Here is an 18024-nt window from a genome sequence, read left to right on the forward strand (position 1 = left end):
TATACCTGTTTTCATTTAAAATTAACATCACAAGAGCAAGAGAGCTGTTTTTAAGAATATGAGCATAATTCCAAAAGGTGATATTGATTTTACACAAATGTTTAACAAACAAGAATTTAATATGAATTTATTTATTCATGTATTGATTTGTTTATTTATTTTTGCTATTTTGGCAATTAAATATTGTGTCAATATTTTCGGCAAAAAAAAAAAAAAAACATTGCAAACAAATCCATAGCAGAACATTTTAGCTTTTCCGAGCAACTCACAGCACTGATTTGTAAAATAAATCAGCTGCTTTGAACAAATTGGCTGAATAAATGAATCTGTGATTTATATAATAGTCAAGTAATTGTTAGTCGACCAGAAGAGGCTTGATTGACCAAAATGTTATTAGTTGCAGAGAAAAAAAAAAAATCCCCAAGCGAAATCATGCATTTCTCGATGGACAGATTGTTAACAGCTAGTCTTTGATAATACAGTACATCAGGCAGGACATCCAAACATTCGCCTGTCATTCATCAACCTCAAATATGGCTTATTATATGAAATATGTAAGTATTAGCAACTTTACATGGCTGCTCAATCTAATGTTAACCTAGAGAAATGTGCGCTAATCACGTGGAGTGTGGAAACAATTACAATGACATATACAGGCGCCGGTGCACTCACTTTCTTCTAAAATATTCCCTCATTTTTGGTCATACAGTTAAGAATAATCTAGCTTTCAAATCTGTAAAGACTCTACGTTTATTTGTGTGCACTCACAATAACAACAAAACATTGTGCTTTTGTAAAATAATGACAGGGAACAGCTTTCTGCTTTATCATTGAATTATTAAAATATTAATGCAGGCTCCTTAATATTAGAATTCTTCCCTGACACATTCATAATCATTACTTCTGCAGTGCGCTGTGTCAAGCTTATATGTGTGCTTGAGCGCTTATTAGGCTATTTAGCCAATTAAATACTCATTATAATTATTTAAATGTTTTATTAATAAATCTGTGATTAGTCGACTAATGCTTATAATAAATGACTACTAGTCGACCAGAAAAATCCTCAGTCGAGGGCAGCCCTATTTCCAGCAGCATGTCATGGATGCACTGACAGTAGCTGGTCTCAGCTTGGTCTCAGTTTAGGTGGTCTTGACTACAAAACTAGTGTACAGTATGTGTTTTATACATGTTTTGACATTTGGACAAGAAAATACCTGATTCTCTTTGAAACTGAATATTAAAGTCAATTTATTTAAACGAAACCAGGAAAATTAGCTTTCTTTTAATAATTTATTCAATAGAAATACCAATAGATGTCCGTTTCTTCTGATTTAAATTTTATGGATATGAAGGAGTCATAAATGTACTTTTTCAGAGTTGATCGATTTTATTTAATATTGTTTCAAAGAGGATAAAATGTTTGCTTGTCCAAAAATGACCAAAAAAGCCAAATATTTTCATGCGATGTACTTATTTATTTTTCTCTTCTTGAATACCACACTTCCGAGGCTTTTTGATTCCATTAACAATACGATAACAATCGTTAAACAGCTATTTGGCGAATACTGGTGAATATTAATTATACTCTTAAAAATAAAAGGTTTCAAAAGGACTGTTTAACTGATTGACAGATTGAGTGATTGATTGACATTATTTATTTCTCTCTTTCTTTCTTATGCCATAGAACAAGGGTCGGCAACCTATGGCACATTAAAGTGGTGCATGTGTGTGAGTGTGTGTGCACACACGCATCATTTAAAGCGCATTAACAGTGATTAAACTGAACTGTTTTAATGCATTGGCCTTGTCGCACACACACATATGGCACACTGTGTATCTATTATTCAAAATTTTTTTTTTAACTATAAAAAAATTATCAGAAACTGTTTGCATCAAATTGTTTTATATCGTATCAGTTATAAATGTATATGTACCGTTTAAATACAGAATACATTAAAACGGGGGTCGGGGTGGAGTTGGCAAAGTGGTACAGAAAAATTTTAAATGGCACGTCATGCCGAATAGGTTGCCGACCCCTACCATAGAACAACAATTTTTGTATCCCCAAAGAAACTTTCAGTGAGCAATATTTTTTTGTGTGTGTGAAAAACACTCTAAAGAACCTTTTTCCACGACAAAGAACTTTTTGGGAAATAGAAAGATACCATGGAGGTTAAAGGTTCTCAATGGAATCAGCGATGCCAAAAAAAGATCCTTTATTTTCAAAAGTGTAAAAGGAAAGAGCCAAAAAATGAAAGGTTCTTTCAAGTATGTTTTTACATTTTGATGAAATGTTACAAAGACTTCAGGAATATGCAAATGAGCAGATTTAAAAAACAGATGCAGGACTGAGAGATGCGGTTTTATCAGAGTGAGGGTAACTTCTGAGTCTTGGATTATAATAAGAATCAAAACATCGTCTGAAGTGCCGAGTAAACATCTCTATTAACAAGGATGACAGCAGCACTAATTGATCGGGAGGCAATTAATGCAGACTAATTAAACCCTGCCTCGGAATTCCCGACAGCAAGGGACATGGAATACAGAAACAACCCACATCTGCTAGAAACAGCACTGAAATTACCAGTAAAACAAGATTATTTTTGTAACATACATTTTTATATATTACTACAATTATTCTTTTCAGCGCCATTATGATTTTTTTTGGAAAACATTATAAAACTTATTTTGACATTAGTCTTAATATTAATCATCAACGCTTTTAGAATTATTATCATTCTCTAGTTTATACCGATCTCAGTAGTTCTGATAAGCCTTCAGTGAGGGAGGTTAATGTCAATCATGAGCCGCTCGCAGAAGCTTGACGTCAATCCCATGATTCCCTTCACCTCGGTCTCGCAGCTATGTGAGGGGTTACTGAAATAACTCAAATTTCTGTCAAACTGGCCTGGATCCTCAGAGAGCATTACCTGGAGAATGAATTGGAAACATAACCAATTGTCTCCTGGATCAGCACCTGCCAATTATACATTTGAGGATGTGGTGCATTTAAAAAAATAAAATAAAAATCCCATTCACTGGTTATCACGTTTGTCAAGAACACTTCCACCAAAAATAGTATCAGATTGTACACAATATATATATTACTGCTGGGCAACGATTCAATCCTCCAAAAGTTCATAAGTAAATTTTGATATTATTATAAAACATGACATTGCAAAAATATTGTGTTACTGTTGTCCACAAACTGTAATTGATTTTCTAAATTAGTAATAAAGTTTACAGGTCACAACCACAAAAAAATCAAAATGATCAGTTTCACAGCTTAGGTTTCACTAAATGTATTTTGTAGCCCATTTCCTGTCGAGCTGGATGCAAGGGAATGCATGAGCAGATAAAACCTCTGTCCTAACCCCGATATGCCATCATCAGCCATCACATTAATCATTAGTGTGTTTTCATGAATGATAATCGCTGTCATACTTGAGTACACGAGTGCGTGTCAGTCTCGAGCATACGCAGTACATCAAATGATTTCCATGATGCGGCCCCTTGAAGACGCCTCAGGCCGGACACTTTCTCTTTATTCAACCTGAATGCTCCTAAAAGCCAGCGTTTAATTTAGAGCCCAACATATTCCCTGTGCGTGAAACCGAGCTCTTGCCACCAGAGATGGAAACCGGAGCAGAAATCCTGCTCATTAAATATTGAGCATGAGTGATGCTTCACAATAACAGACAGCCGTCTGGAAGGTGGAAGGTGACAGGAACTCGACTGGGAATTGAGACGTGATGCTGCAAAACTTTCACTCAGCTCGTCTTATTTCTCTTCTCCTCTGCCGCTCCGCTCTCTCTAATGATCATTCTGTTTGTTCTCACCTCTGACTGTCAGCAATTTTCTCCCGTGTGCCACAGAAAGGGAGAGAGGGAGATCTTTATTTCCTGTAAAGAGGTAATTAAAAGAGGTGTCCTCTTCTTATCTCATTAACTCTGGAGCAAATTCTTTTTTTTTATCCCTGAAAACTCTCCCTGTGTTTCTGCTGTTTGAGGAGGCCAAAAGCAGATATGCATTATTAAGAGGAGTTTTTATGAAGAGAGAAGACTCTGTGAGCCCAACACAACTTCTTCCTTTCTTATGATTTTGTGGATGAAATATGACCCAGAAAGTTTTTTGCGAGACTCTACTAGTGCTATAATCTTCACCAATATTTAATCCCATGATGCAAGAGTAGGCGGATGTGATATTCTCATCTCACATTCATCATGGAGGCCAAAACAGCTGTTCAATCTCATACTAACAAAGAAATGTGTTATAGATTGCCTCTTACATGAGACTTTTTTTTACAGTTTCCTCCAAATTTCTTGGTGTAAATGCATTATTATTGAAAACTATCAATAAAAGGCTATAAATCATTTTCTCCTTAATGACATAAAATGGCAGTATATACAAGCCTAGGCATAGTTCGATTTAATGATCATTAAAACATTGCTGTCTCATGAGCAAAGCTTCAAGTTCATTTACAGGACTTATTTAACGCCGGTTTGCCTCCACAAGATCTTTCTTAATGCTTCCCAACTGTGTTTCAAATGTAAGTCTAATATTGGTACGGTCATGCTTGTGTTTTGGGACAGTGATATGATCAAGACATACTGGAAAGAGATACATAAAGCTGTTCAGAAGATTATTGGTAAATCTTTTGCTTTATCTTTTGCTTTATCCCCAAGTATCTATCTCTTGAACTGTAAAGCTGAATTACATCTCAACCATGATCAAGAATGTGTGTTACATTTACCTTTTTTGACGAGAAAATGTATACTTTTGTTGTGGTCCACTCATCATGTCCCTTCCGTCAATATGTGGTTGAGTCACGTTGCCACATACAGTATCCTTTAGAAAAACTAACCTGTGATTTACACACTTTTGGTGTGTTTGGTCCCCTCTTTGGAATTTCCTTGAGAAAGTATGTTGTCTTTATTTCTTGATTTTTGTTTGGACTGGTGCTATTTCCCTTCATTCAACCCTTGAACTATCATTGTACTGAATAACTGTATGTATGGACTGTACGATGGATGACTGTGTATACTGCTATGGGACACCTGTACCATGGTTTTGTTACTGTACAACTATAAACACATAATAAAGGAAATATATAATTTTTTTTATAAAAAGAACGTTACTGTCTAAACAACTGCTGACTGACTGACAGTTAAAGTAACCAACAAATAAAACAGTTTTAACATGCATTATGAATAGCTCTCCTGTTACTGTATTTGAATCCAAATTCATGGAAGCTTTGCACTTGGTTGGCTTAAAAAATATTGAATCTCAATATGTGTACAATTATTTAATTATGTCATCCTGGGTATCGCAGACTCGCTCTCTCCCGATTCGTATGTTTGATGAACAGAAGATTGTTCTGTTCATGTTAATGGATTATAAGATAACTAACAAACTGGTTACAATTTCATCTTAAATATCTTTTATTGCCATTCTTATTAATGTGGTGAAATTATGTGTAATAAGTACTATTTCTGCACCGTATCCCTTAAATGTCAGTCTAGTTTGCCGATTGCAAGCAACTGCTTTCTTAAAGGGGTCATATGATGCGATTTCAAGTTTTCCTTTCTCTTTGGAGTGTTACAAGCTGTTTGTGCATAAATAATAAATCCCTAAAGTTGCAAAGACTAAAGTCTCAAACCCATTTTATTCTTAATAAAAGTTTAGACTCGTCCACACCCTCCTAAAACGCCTCGTTTAACATCACGATGTTGGAAGATTTGCATAATGCCGCCCAAATGTTCACGCAAAGAAATAAGGAATAACACTGATTCTCGCTGTTGCCGCCGGGTCCATGTTGTGGAGACGTTGTTTCATTGTGAAAGCAAAAATAAGCAAAAATAATTACTTTGGTCTTCCAAAACAGGACACAACTAGAAATCCGTGGTTAAGTTGTATTTACAACACTGTTCCAGAACAGTTCAACCCAATTATTCAGATGTGTGCAGCGTATTTTATGGAGGACTGTTTCTTGATCCTGGGAGAGAAGACTACAATGCTCTGACTCACAATCTGTAAGTACATTTACATATTTATAGAATTTGTCACTGATGATTCAAACGTGAGTTTAAAGCAATGAAGAGCAGCGCTTGCTGATTGTCGTTTCTCCAATCACAAATGCAGACGTAGTTTTATGTTTGGGCGGCCCGATGCAACACAATTGTAAAAAGACAGTATAAGGGGCCGTTCACATATCGCGCCTAAAAACGCGTGGAAAACGCAAGGCGCGCCGCTTTTTCCTTCTTTCCAAAGCGCTCGGGCCTGCCTTTGCTAAGCAACCATGACATGCTCTCTCCATGAAGATGCGGAAATTTCAGCAAAGGATAAATGGACTTGCAGCACTAAAAATCGCTCGCAGTAGCTCTGCTACTAAATTTATTTCAAAATGGCAATCCATATACAGCTATGGTCACCTATTCTTTCATCTTAGCTGAGCTTTCAACATTGTTATGGGATAGGAAGAAGCTGATTGGTTAGTTCTTGTCACATGACCCACAGTGCGCTTGCGGTATGCTGAAAAGTTGAGATGTTTTTAACTCGATGAGGTGCGGAAGCGCCTGGAAAAAACTGCGTCGCTTCCATTATGAGCGCACATGTAGCGCGCCTACATTGGAAATAACGAACTTGCGCACGCAAAAGACGCGATATGTGAACATTAAGTGTGAACACTAAGTCATTATAATCCGTAATTATGTCCCCACTGGATGCAGCATTTTTTTATGGGTTTTATTGTTTTTGTCCTGTCATGTCAGTGTTCTAACCGGGACACTCATCACAGTATGGCAAGGGACATATCATTTCTGTCACACGCTTGAGGCAATCGGCCAATCACAGCACACTGGATAGCTGGCCAATCAGTGTACACCTCACTTTTCAATGATGATGCAAAAAGTGATGTTTCAAAAGAATGTGTTTTTTGAACCTTAAACTGAATATTTCATTACACTAAATAATGTTATTTTTAGCAACATCATATGACAACTTTAAAGGAAGCTTTGCATTCAGATATTTCAACTACTTACTTATTTGGCAAGTAACAGTGTAATAAGCGGGGTCCTGATCACCCTGTTGGGAGTTATTCTGTGATAAAATCTGGTAGGATGTAACTCTAACACTCTCTATTATAATTCTATTCTTTAAAAAAAATGACCCTTTTAAACCGGCACTCTATTCATTTGCTGCTTGTTTTCTCAAAAAGACCCCTAACCCCTAACAGATTACTCTATTCTTTTTCTATTCTATCTGTTTTCTTTTTATTTATCATAATATTTAAAAGCCCTTTCTATGTGTACGGTGTTACGCTAACTGAGACTTGTTATAGCACTTGTATATCATTGCTCTTTTGATGATTTTGATTGCTTCCATTGTTCTCATTTGTAAGATGCTTTGGATTTTTGGATCTTTCTATTAATCAAAATATCCTATAAATCATCACAAGACCGATAATACTAAGAAATGTTTCTTGAGCAGCAAATCAGCATATTAAAATATTTTCTGAAAGATCATGTGACACTGAAGATTGGAGTAATGATGCTAGCAATACAGCTTTGCATCACAAAAATAAACTACATTTTTTAAATTATTTCAATAGAAAACTGTTTTTTTAAATCGTAATAATATTTGGTCAAATAATTAAGCTCTAGTGAGCATAAAAGACTTTCAAAAACATTATCAAATCTTACCATCCTCAAACTTCTAATAGTGTATAGTATTAGTACTTTTTTTTTTTTTTTTTTTTTACTTCTTAAGCGAGTTTACTGTCAAAGCTGTCTTGTGACAACAGCTCCTGTTCATATGTGACCTTTAAACAAGGACATTGCATTTAAAGCAAGGCCTGTGTCTAAAGTAACCAGAGAGCTTCTCTACTTGTCCTTAAATAAACTGCCAAGGATAAAAGTTCAATCAGGGTTTGTTTTTGGTGTTTAGAGCAAAATAGAAAGTCTGAAACTCTACTTGGCCCTCCAGAGACATAAAGCTGCTGTGTGTGATGCTTCTGATGTTCAAAAACTTTCTCCCATCACAGCCTAATGTGTAGAGACGACTACAAGACACACATTCACAGGTTGACTTCCCCGAAAAGTGTAAACACAATGACAAAACATTGCTTTGTCTGCTTGTCCCACCAATGGAAGACAAGGGGCAACATTTTTTCAGAAATAACAGTTCATTAAATGGTCAAAAATGCAGTTTCTTTGGCTCATGATTATTTACTGGACACTGTCGATTTCAACAGTGACACGAATCCATCACTAAGAGGTTTTAAATTTTAACTGTTGTCCATCCAGCTAAAATATGAGCCCATAAACCATAATATTGCTTTCACCAGTGAAAAGGTTGTTTCATCTGAATTTAGGAGAGAAATATTTACAGCTCACGCACTGTTTACAAGCAAAAACCCTCCAAAACAGCTCTGAATACAGATGTGGGTGGATTTTGATGTGAGAGGACAAACGGGGATGGACGTTTTCACTCGAGAAAGCTTTATTATGAGTTACGGACTCGTTTTTTACATTTGGTTTTGGAAACCTTTTCACTCACCTTAGTAGGGGTCTTATTGCTGGTTGGCATCCTCCTTGCCACCATACTAACCAGAGCACATGTGAAGGCGGAGGACAGGAGGATGACGGAGAACACTAGGACCCAAGGGAGAGAGCAGAGATAGCAGGGGCCCCCGGCGGAGGTGCAGAGCAGCACGTGAAGGGCCGAGCCGAACAGACACAGCAGGTAGAAGGGCAGAGAGAGCAGAGATGATGCCAGCGGGACGTCCACAACTGCCTCCCTGCTCAACGCCTCCGGCATGGCCAACAAGAGCAAAAACAGCACCTGGAGAATGAGAGAGAGCGCTTCAGTTACACACACACACTCACAAGGACTCCGTTTACTGCCTGTATTAACATCTGTCTCAGGTGATGCCTTCACAAATGGCCATTCGAGACCGATAGTAGTTTCTACACCTGGTATTGAAGTTGTTGTAAGTGATTTTCCAGGCATATCGCTCATAAAATGGCCCTGGCAGTTATCACAGAAATAGGCGTCCTGAGAAATCACACACATCTCTGTGTCAACACAAGGCCCTGTAATCAGCAAAAAAGAATCTGAAAGTTTTAAGCCAATCAGAAGTGCTCTCTGCCTGTCAATCATTTTGCATGTCTGGGTTTGCAGACATTGGATTGGATAAGGTCTTTGGAGGGCAGGGTTTTGGAGAAATGGGGATCACTGACTAAGTCAGCACTTTACAGCTTCTCAGCAAACACTTTTGTTTGGGTGCCATTGGATAGTATACGTATAAAAGTACAAAAAGTTAAAAAAAAGAACAGCATTTATTCAAAATAGAAGTCTTTACTTTCTCTTTTTATCAACTCTTTTTATCAATTAACACGTTGTTAAATGAATGAAATGAAAGAATGAATTAAAGTATTTATAAAGAAAATAACAAACTGAACCCAAACTACTGAACAGTGGTGTATATTGTTTCAGAAGATTTCTATTTTAAATAAAGCCTTTTTCTTAAAAAAAAAATAATAATAATTCATCAAAGTATGCTAGTGTCATAGATTCCAAAAATTCAAGCAGCACAAATGTTTTTAACATAGACAAAAAAATTCAGCATATTACAATGATTTCTGAAAGATCATGTGACACTGAAGACTGTAGAGATGCCTGATGAAAATTCAGCTCTGCATCACAGGAATAAATTACACTTTAATGTATATTAATATAGGAAGTTCCTTTTGAAAATTGCAATAATATTTCACAATATTACAGTATTGTTGATCAAATAAATGTAACCTTGATGAGCATAAGAAATCTTTAAACAGCAATATGTGTGTATGTAGTCAACAACAACATATGAGTTAACAACACTTATCAAAACTTTATACACAAAGATAACAGGATCATTGATCGGATGCAAGCCACCTAAATGTTTAGATTAGTAACAAGCTCAGGATTTTCATTGGGTGATTTTTTATTTATTTATTACTTACAACATTTGTTCCAACCTGTTCCTGACTATGTATCTGCTGTACATCCCAGGATACATGTTAATACAATACACACCTCATCCTTCTCAAACACAACTGTATTGGACTAATGCAGATACATTACAGTGTGTTGCTACCATCAAAATAAAAATGTGTTCCTAATTACAAAATGCATTTATGTTGGTCAGTGAAAACTCTGTAAATCTTTTCTTTGTACTTTTGTAAATTAAATAAAAGTTAAAGAGAAGGAACAAATCACAGATGCTTGATTTTATTGCATTTTACAAAATGTCCCAACTTCTCTGGAATTGGGGTTATACATAAACAACTGTAATCTCACATAAACACACACACACTTTTCATCAGAAGGGTGGTCAGCGTGGGTCGCACATCGACAAGGCTTATGGAAAATTAATAATGGGTTTGTCTGCAGCACGACAGCAGGACACATATTCAAAAACAACCCTAAAGAAAGACTCACAATGAATTTAGAGGTTATTTACTGGAGAAAACCTGTCCACTGCTGCCAGGAAGCCTCTTGCTAATGCAAAATCAGCTTTTTTCATTGTAAAAAACTGTCGAAACTGACAGCCAAGAAGTGAATGCAGATATCTCACATTCTGAGAGATTTCTGATAAAAGCAGGAGAGCAGGGCTTTAAAAAAGGACACACGCTGACGTGTCCTTGCCTCCGACTTCCAACAATGCACCGACAGTCAAACGCTCGCTTTGAAACGCACTCGCTCTTTTCTTGTCCCCACCCGGTTCACTCGCTCACGACTGTCTTCGTTGACATCTCTACGGGATGTTACATTTGCACTGTGAGCGATGTTTGAAGAAGTCACATAAAAAACTAAAAACTTTTTTCTCAGAACTTGAAATCGGAGGGTCAGAAATGCCACGTTAATATTTAACAGAGAAAAGACACAAACTGCCGATCATCAGAGTTAAAAGCTTTTGGGGACCAGATTTAGCATAAAGGGCCAAAGGAATAAGTGAACAATGGGAGACCGGAAAACAGGATGAAAAACTAATCTGATATTTTGCTGAGACAGAAAATGGAAAGCTGAAATATGATCAAAGTCAGCATGAAATCACAACTGACCATATTTTCTTTCATAATGCGTGTTTCTGATATTAAGTGCCATGAGCCAACAATGAACAGCAAAATCTTAACTTATAAGAATACTACTGATCATTTTTAGTTCATGTTCATTCTTATATCAATGTTATAACTTGAAATTATGAAATTGTATTACACCATCGTTTAAAAGTTTGAGATCGTAATGTTTTTGACAGAAATCTCTTCTGCTCACCAAGGATGCATTTAATTGATTAAAAATACTGTAAAAAAAAAAAAAAAAAGCAAAACTGAAATATTATTACAATTTAAAACATCTATTTTCTATTTGAATATATTTTTAAAATGTAATTTTGTCCTGTGATGCAAAGCTGAATTTTAATAAACGCTGTAAAGTATTTTTCAATGTTAGAACATGACAACGGCAAAGATGTTTGTTTTGATATTTAATAAAGGCTTTATTAGTGAACTTTTTTGTGAAATGACTTTAGTTTCAGATGATGACACCATGCTCATTTCCACCCCTCTCTGCTCTATTTGGACAGGACTAGTTCTCCCAGAAGAGGTCAGGTCAATTTGTTTCTCAGCTGCACTTTGTGATTTCAATCCTGTTCAAATTGAACACGCCTGTGTATTTCCTCACACAGCCTGTGTAAAAATTACAGAGCAAATGACCTACTGTTTTTGGCAACCTCTGGAGTCCTCTAATGCTGTTCAGAGAGTAACAGCTATTGTGGTACTTTTTCACAACACTTCTCCTCGTTTATTTTGACCTTTTGTCCAACACCCTGACTAAAGCTAATTGGTGCACTTCATTATGGTGTAGACCTTCTGCCAGCTTGCTGAGTAAAGTTGGCAAATCGGCTGTTCGATTCATCAAGCATGTAAACTCACATCCTCGCAGTTAGCAACACTATAGTCTTGTTAGCAATTTGTGTTTTTGATTGCAAAAAAAAACCCTATAATATATAAATAAATAACTATATATTATAAAAATGGTATTATATTAAATATATTTCATATAATGCAATATAAAATCAATTCTTTATAGGCATATATATATATATATATATATATATATATATATATATATATATATATATATATATATATATATATATATATATATATATATATATATATATATATATATATATAAAGGCTTCATTTGTTGACTAGCTAAATTAACACAAACTATTTATATATATATATATATATATATATATATAAAAAAAAAATCTAAAAGTTATTTTCTACATTTACCAATACATTATTAAAATTCAAATCTGTTAATGGACCTGAGGTAACATGAACTAAAAATCAACAGTTATATATTTATCATCAATCAAGCTTCATAAAGATTAATTTACAACCAGCACTTATTTTTCAAAGCTTTATGGAGGAAACATTTTATAACACCGCTCATCTTCTGCAGTTGCAATATCTTTTTTTTCCCAGGCTTGCAGTATTGATGAAATCACCACATTTGATGCATGCTATATGTGCGTGTGAGCTAAAGACCTCTTTCCTGCCACAGTTCAACAGCTGTATTTGCTAAGTGCAATCCATTATTGAAGTACTACAGTCTCCAAACAGTCGATACCTCATCCGTTCAGTGAGATCTAAAGGACACAGTGTCCAGTGGGATGTGGGACTGGAGAATGTCAGAAGGTTTGGGGCATCCAGTGGGTCATATGAGATGGAGAAACCCTGGTCTCCTTTCCTCATAGAGGATTGGAAAAGATTTTTCTTTGTTGTAGTCTAGGGAATTATATTTTCTGTTGAATCAGATCCTAAGTTCTTAATAGAGACCATAACAGTCAATTTAATTTATCCAAAATGCAATAAAAACAGTAATATTGCAAAATATTATCACAAGTTAAAATAACTGTTTTCTATTTGAATTTATTTTAAAATGCAGTTTATTCCTGATGCAAACCTGAAATTTTAGCAGCAATTACTCCAGTCTTGAATATATAATATTAATATTTTTGTGGAAAATGTGTTACTTTTTTCAGGATCCTTTAATTCTAGAAAGTTCAAAAGAACAGCATTTATTTGTAAAAGAAATCTTTTGTAACATTATAAACATCTTTATTGTCACTTCAGTTCAATATGTCATTGTTGAATGAAAGCATTAATTTCTTTAAAAAAAAAATTAAAATAAATACAAATCCTATAGAACCCAAACTTTTGAACAATAGTGTATGCCATCAATTGCACATTAAATACGGTATCTGCCAGATACTAAACAAATAAACAGGCTAAATAACGATAACAAATAAATAACTATAATCTTATATTGCACAAAACTATCATAGGGCCCTATCTTGCACCCAGCGCAATTGACTTTGTACTCCGACGCATGTGTCATTCCTATTTTGCACCTGCGCAAAGCGCGCTTTTCCCTCCACAGAAGCACGTCGCTAAACTAGTGAATGAACTTGCACTCCCTGGGCGGTTCAGCGCAAAAAAGGAGGCGTGTTCCGGCGCAAACAATCCCTGGTGCTATTTTGCTGTTCCATTAAACAATTGCGCCACTGACCAGAAAAAACCTAGTCTAAAGTCAGTGGCGCGTTGCGCGTTGTTCATTCTGCTATTTTAAGGGCGCATGCTTGACCATAATGTATAGCGTGCACAACGCGCATACACTTTGCTCATGTAATCTACACAGATGCAACAGTTATTTTTGCAAATCATAAATTGTTACACTAAAAAAAATATTAACACGTGAGATGACGGAAATCATTGTGGTGTATTTTGGGTGGGTTTCTCCCATCCCCATACAACACAACTTCTCTGTCTTTCACTGCTCTTACAAGAACATCAGTCTCCTCGGCTGTGAACCGCTCCTGGCGTGCGCCTGGTAAATACGCCATAATAATAGCAATCCATAATGGAGCTTGCGCACCTGCTTTTAAAGGGAATGTTGGATGACGCTCTGATTGGTTTATTTCACGGTACGCCCAAACCACACCTATGAATAATGAAGCTACTTCAGACCAACCCATTTTAGATTTGCGCCGGGCGCAAGAGCCATTTATCCCGCCGGGAAAATAGCAACAGCGCCGAGACCCGCCCACAAAGTTACTTGCGCTTCGCGCTTTGACACTTGCGTTTCAGATCGTTAAAATAGGGCCCATAGTGTTTGCAAATAAACTGAGAGCTATGGATTGTGCATAATAACGGGAACATCGCCCACGACAGGTGATTTGAAGTTTGACAGTAATTGTGTTTATTCTTGAAGGTGGTGAAATTGTTTCAAAAGTGCTGCTTTGATGGCTGTAGCAGCGCAGCTTTAAAGGAATGAATTTAGAGATGCAGCTTCTCAGAGAGGGTTTTAGCATGCTGACACTCTAATACCGCATCTACACCGCAAGAGTAGCTGAATTGTGTGCTTGCAGTGTAGAGTTTGTAGCGCCACAGTCCTCTAAACATATACCAACCCATCAACCTAACTTTGAAAAGGCAAATGTTGCAAAAAGAAAAACTTTCTCTCAAGGTCTAAGCAGTAAAATAATGATTATGATGTGACAACTAGTGTTGCTATTGTCAATGAAAATTATGACTAACGAGACGATGACTATAATTAAATGTATAATGCAATATTAATTGTGGATGAATAAAAACAAGAACAAAAAAAAAGTGGTTTACAAAATAAAAACTATGCTAAAATGTCTCTTTATTTTCATTGACCTAAACGAGACGAAACAAAATGTTATAACGTTATTTCATCTCATTTAGTCGCGTTATTATTATTATTTAGCAATATTTCCTTTGTCTCACTTCAGGGGATGCATCAGGTCGCACTGAACAGACGCAGGCAACGTCACTTCCTCAGCCCCGCTCGCGACATTAGATGATGACAACAAACAAAGATAAGTCTGACACAGAAAAAGGTAATGATTTGTGGACTACTAACATGTTTGGTTGGTAAAATAAAATGTTGTAAATTTAAATCAGAGCATCTTCCGTGTCTGGAATGGATGTATTCTTGAGTCTATAAGGTAACAATGATATAATAAGATAACCTTGTTTGAAATGGGTTTGGATAAAAGAAAATTTTGGTTTCGTCTATACTACTAGGTACTTTTACTACAGGTGCATCTCAATAAATTAGAATGTGGTGGAAGTGTTAATTTTTTTATTCAGTAATTCAACTCAAATTGTGAAACTTGTGTATTAAATAAATTCAATGAACAGACTGAAGTAGTCTTTGGTTCTTTTAATTGTGATGATTTTACTTCATACTTCATACTATACTTCACAAGACCAAAACAAAAAAAACTTTTTATTGAATTGTTGGCCTTCTGGAGAGTATGTACGTTTACTGTACATGTACTCAATATTTGGTAGGGGCTCCTTTTGCCTTAATTACTGCCTCAATTCGGTGTGGCATGGAGGTGATCAGTTTGTGGCACTGCTGAGGTGGTATGGAAGCCCAGGTTTATTTGACAGTGGCTTTCAGCTCATCTGCATTGTTTGGTCTCTTGTTTCTCATCTTCCTCTTGACAATACTCCATAGATTCTCTCTGGGGTTCAGGTCTTGTGAGTTTGCTGACCAGTCAAGCACACCAACACCATGGTCATTTAACAAACTTTTGGTGCTTTTGGCAGTGTGGGCAGGTGCCAAATCCTGCTGGAAAATGAAATCAGCATCTTCAAAAAGCTGGTCAGCAAAAGGAAGCATGAAGTGCTCCAAAATTTCTTGGTAAACGGGTGCAGTGACACAATGGACCAACACCAGCAGATGACACTGAACCCCAAATCATCACAGACTGTGGAAACTTAACACTGGACTTCAAGCAACTTGGGCTATGAGCTTCTCCACCCTTCCTCCAGACTCTAGGACCTTGGTTTCCAAATGAAATGTAAAACTTGTTTCATCTGAAAAGAGGATTTTGGACCACTGGTCAAAATTACAGTATTTTAGCCCAGGTAAGATGCCTCTGATGTTGTCTGTGGTTCAGGAGTGGCTTAACAAGAAGAATACGACAACTGTATCCAAATTCCTTGACACCTGTGTGTGTGGTGGCTCTTGATGCCTTGACCCCAGCCTCGGTCCATTCCTTGTGAAGTTCTTGAATCAATTTTGCTTGACAAACCTTATAAGGTTCTCTTGGTTGGTTGCCCCATGATTGCATAGCCTAGTGAATCAAACTGAGAGACCATTTTGAAGGCTCAGGAAACCTTTGCATGTGTTTTGTGTTGATATATGTCACCATATTCTAATTTGTTGAGATAGTGAATTGGTGGGTTTTGTTAAATTTGAGCCAAAATCATCACATTAAAAAAACGAAAGACGTAAAATACTTCATTCTGATGCATTAAATTTATTTAATACACAAGTTTCACAATTTGAGTTGAATCAATCATGGACTATTTTAACAATGTATTTACTACATTTCTGGACTTTGAACGTGTCCATTATATTGCAGTCTATGCAGGGTCAAAAAGCTCTCACATTTCATTAAAAAATATCTTAATTTGTGTTCCAAAGATGAACGAAGGTCTGAGGGTTTTGGAACGCTATGAGGGCGAGTAATTAATGACAGAATCTAAATTTTTGGGTGAACTATCCCTTTAAAACAGTGCTTAATAGCTACTGGTTAACACTGTTTCCCAACAAAGGAATGCTGCTTATCACATATTTAAAAAAAGATAATGAAATACATAAAGCAAACATCTTTACAGGAATAATCTGTAATGATGAAATAGGCATGCACACATACACGCACACAAAACAGGAATTTGTGTAAGGAAAGCAAATAGGGTCAGTTTTGATTTCACGTTGACTTGAGGAAATAAGAAACAGTGAAAATCCAAATCCAAAACTGAAAACCTGGAGAAATTAACTCCCAAAGACTTCGAAGGGCTCCCCTGATTCTCCAACAACCCACACCAGGCTGGATCAGAACTCCGCCGTGAGGGCTGGCAAGCTCTTTATTGTTAATTACAGAGAAGAGAGGGACTAATTAAGCTCATAATGAGTTGTCAGGGTGAGGGATGTAAATGAGACGGGAGGCCGCAGTCCTTCACACCCAGACATTGATCCTCCTTCACACCACTGTAAGACCTCCGAACTCCACTCTCAACTCACGTCTCACCATCATTCACCTTATCATCGGCCAAAGGAAGAAAACGAATGAAATCTTTCCACAAATTTACAGTTTACCAGAAATACAGATATGTTTAATCCTTTTACAACTCATTTAAGTTACAACTCATCAGCTAAATTCCACATTTATCCGCAAATCTTTAGCTAATCTACAACTAGCTGCACTCATATAGTTTCTATGGCAACAATGGGTTCAATTGTATAAGTAATGTATAATTAAATTTTTTTGTTAGTTTTTTTGTAGCTTAGAGTTGAAAAACTGTTTAGCTTTGGGTAAAACCAAAGACTGTATACAAACATGGATGTAGTGTCCATGACATCACAACGTAGACTCCTGATGAGCGTTTTTGAAGCTCAAAGTGGGTGGAGCGGGTCATCGACACTCCTAGATAATCAAAACGGGCAAAAAGGCGGGAGCTGGTTCCTGAAACCACGCCTACTTAGCTAAACAGTGGTGACAGTGGCGGCAATCCACTTGTCACTCAAGTGGTCACGCCCTTAATTATGCAGACATTTAAGGATTAATAACATTTAGATGGATAAAAAAATCACCCCCTCACAGTTGTCATGAAGGGCAAAATTAGCTATATAGACCAAAACCACTTTTTGTATCAGGCTGTAAACATGTTTTTTTTTTCTGCTGCAAAGTTGGGCATTTTAACATGGGGAGTCTATGGGACTGACTCCCTTTTGGAGCCAGCCAATAGCACCCAGTCGATGAATTGTAGTTTTAGTCACGTCCATGTAAGCTTCACTAGAGAGAGCGGGAGGTCACTTGTCACTGTCACTTTTTACCCAGCCATCCAATCAATGGAAGAGGGATGG

The 18024-nt window shown here is 36.5% G+C and overlaps 1 protein-coding gene across 1 annotated transcript in view; it reads right to left on the bottom strand.

The window, feature by feature from the left end:
* LOC113071010 (GPI ethanolamine phosphate transferase 2-like) overlaps positions 1 to 18024 on the bottom strand; it is a 135461-nt gene that overhangs the window by 59111 nt on the left and 58326 nt on the right. The window contains exon 8 of the mRNA XM_026244390.1: positions 8557 to 8841. Coding sequence (XP_026100175.1) covers positions 8557 to 8841 — 285 coding nt within the window. The remainder of the gene's footprint in view (positions 1 to 8556; positions 8842 to 18024) is intronic.

This window comes from Carassius auratus, unplaced genomic scaffold, assembly GCF_003368295.1.
Source record: "Carassius auratus strain Wakin unplaced genomic scaffold, ASM336829v1 scaf_tig00005670, whole genome shotgun sequence".
Taxonomy (NCBI): Eukaryota; Metazoa; Chordata; class Actinopteri; order Cypriniformes; family Cyprinidae; genus Carassius; species Carassius auratus.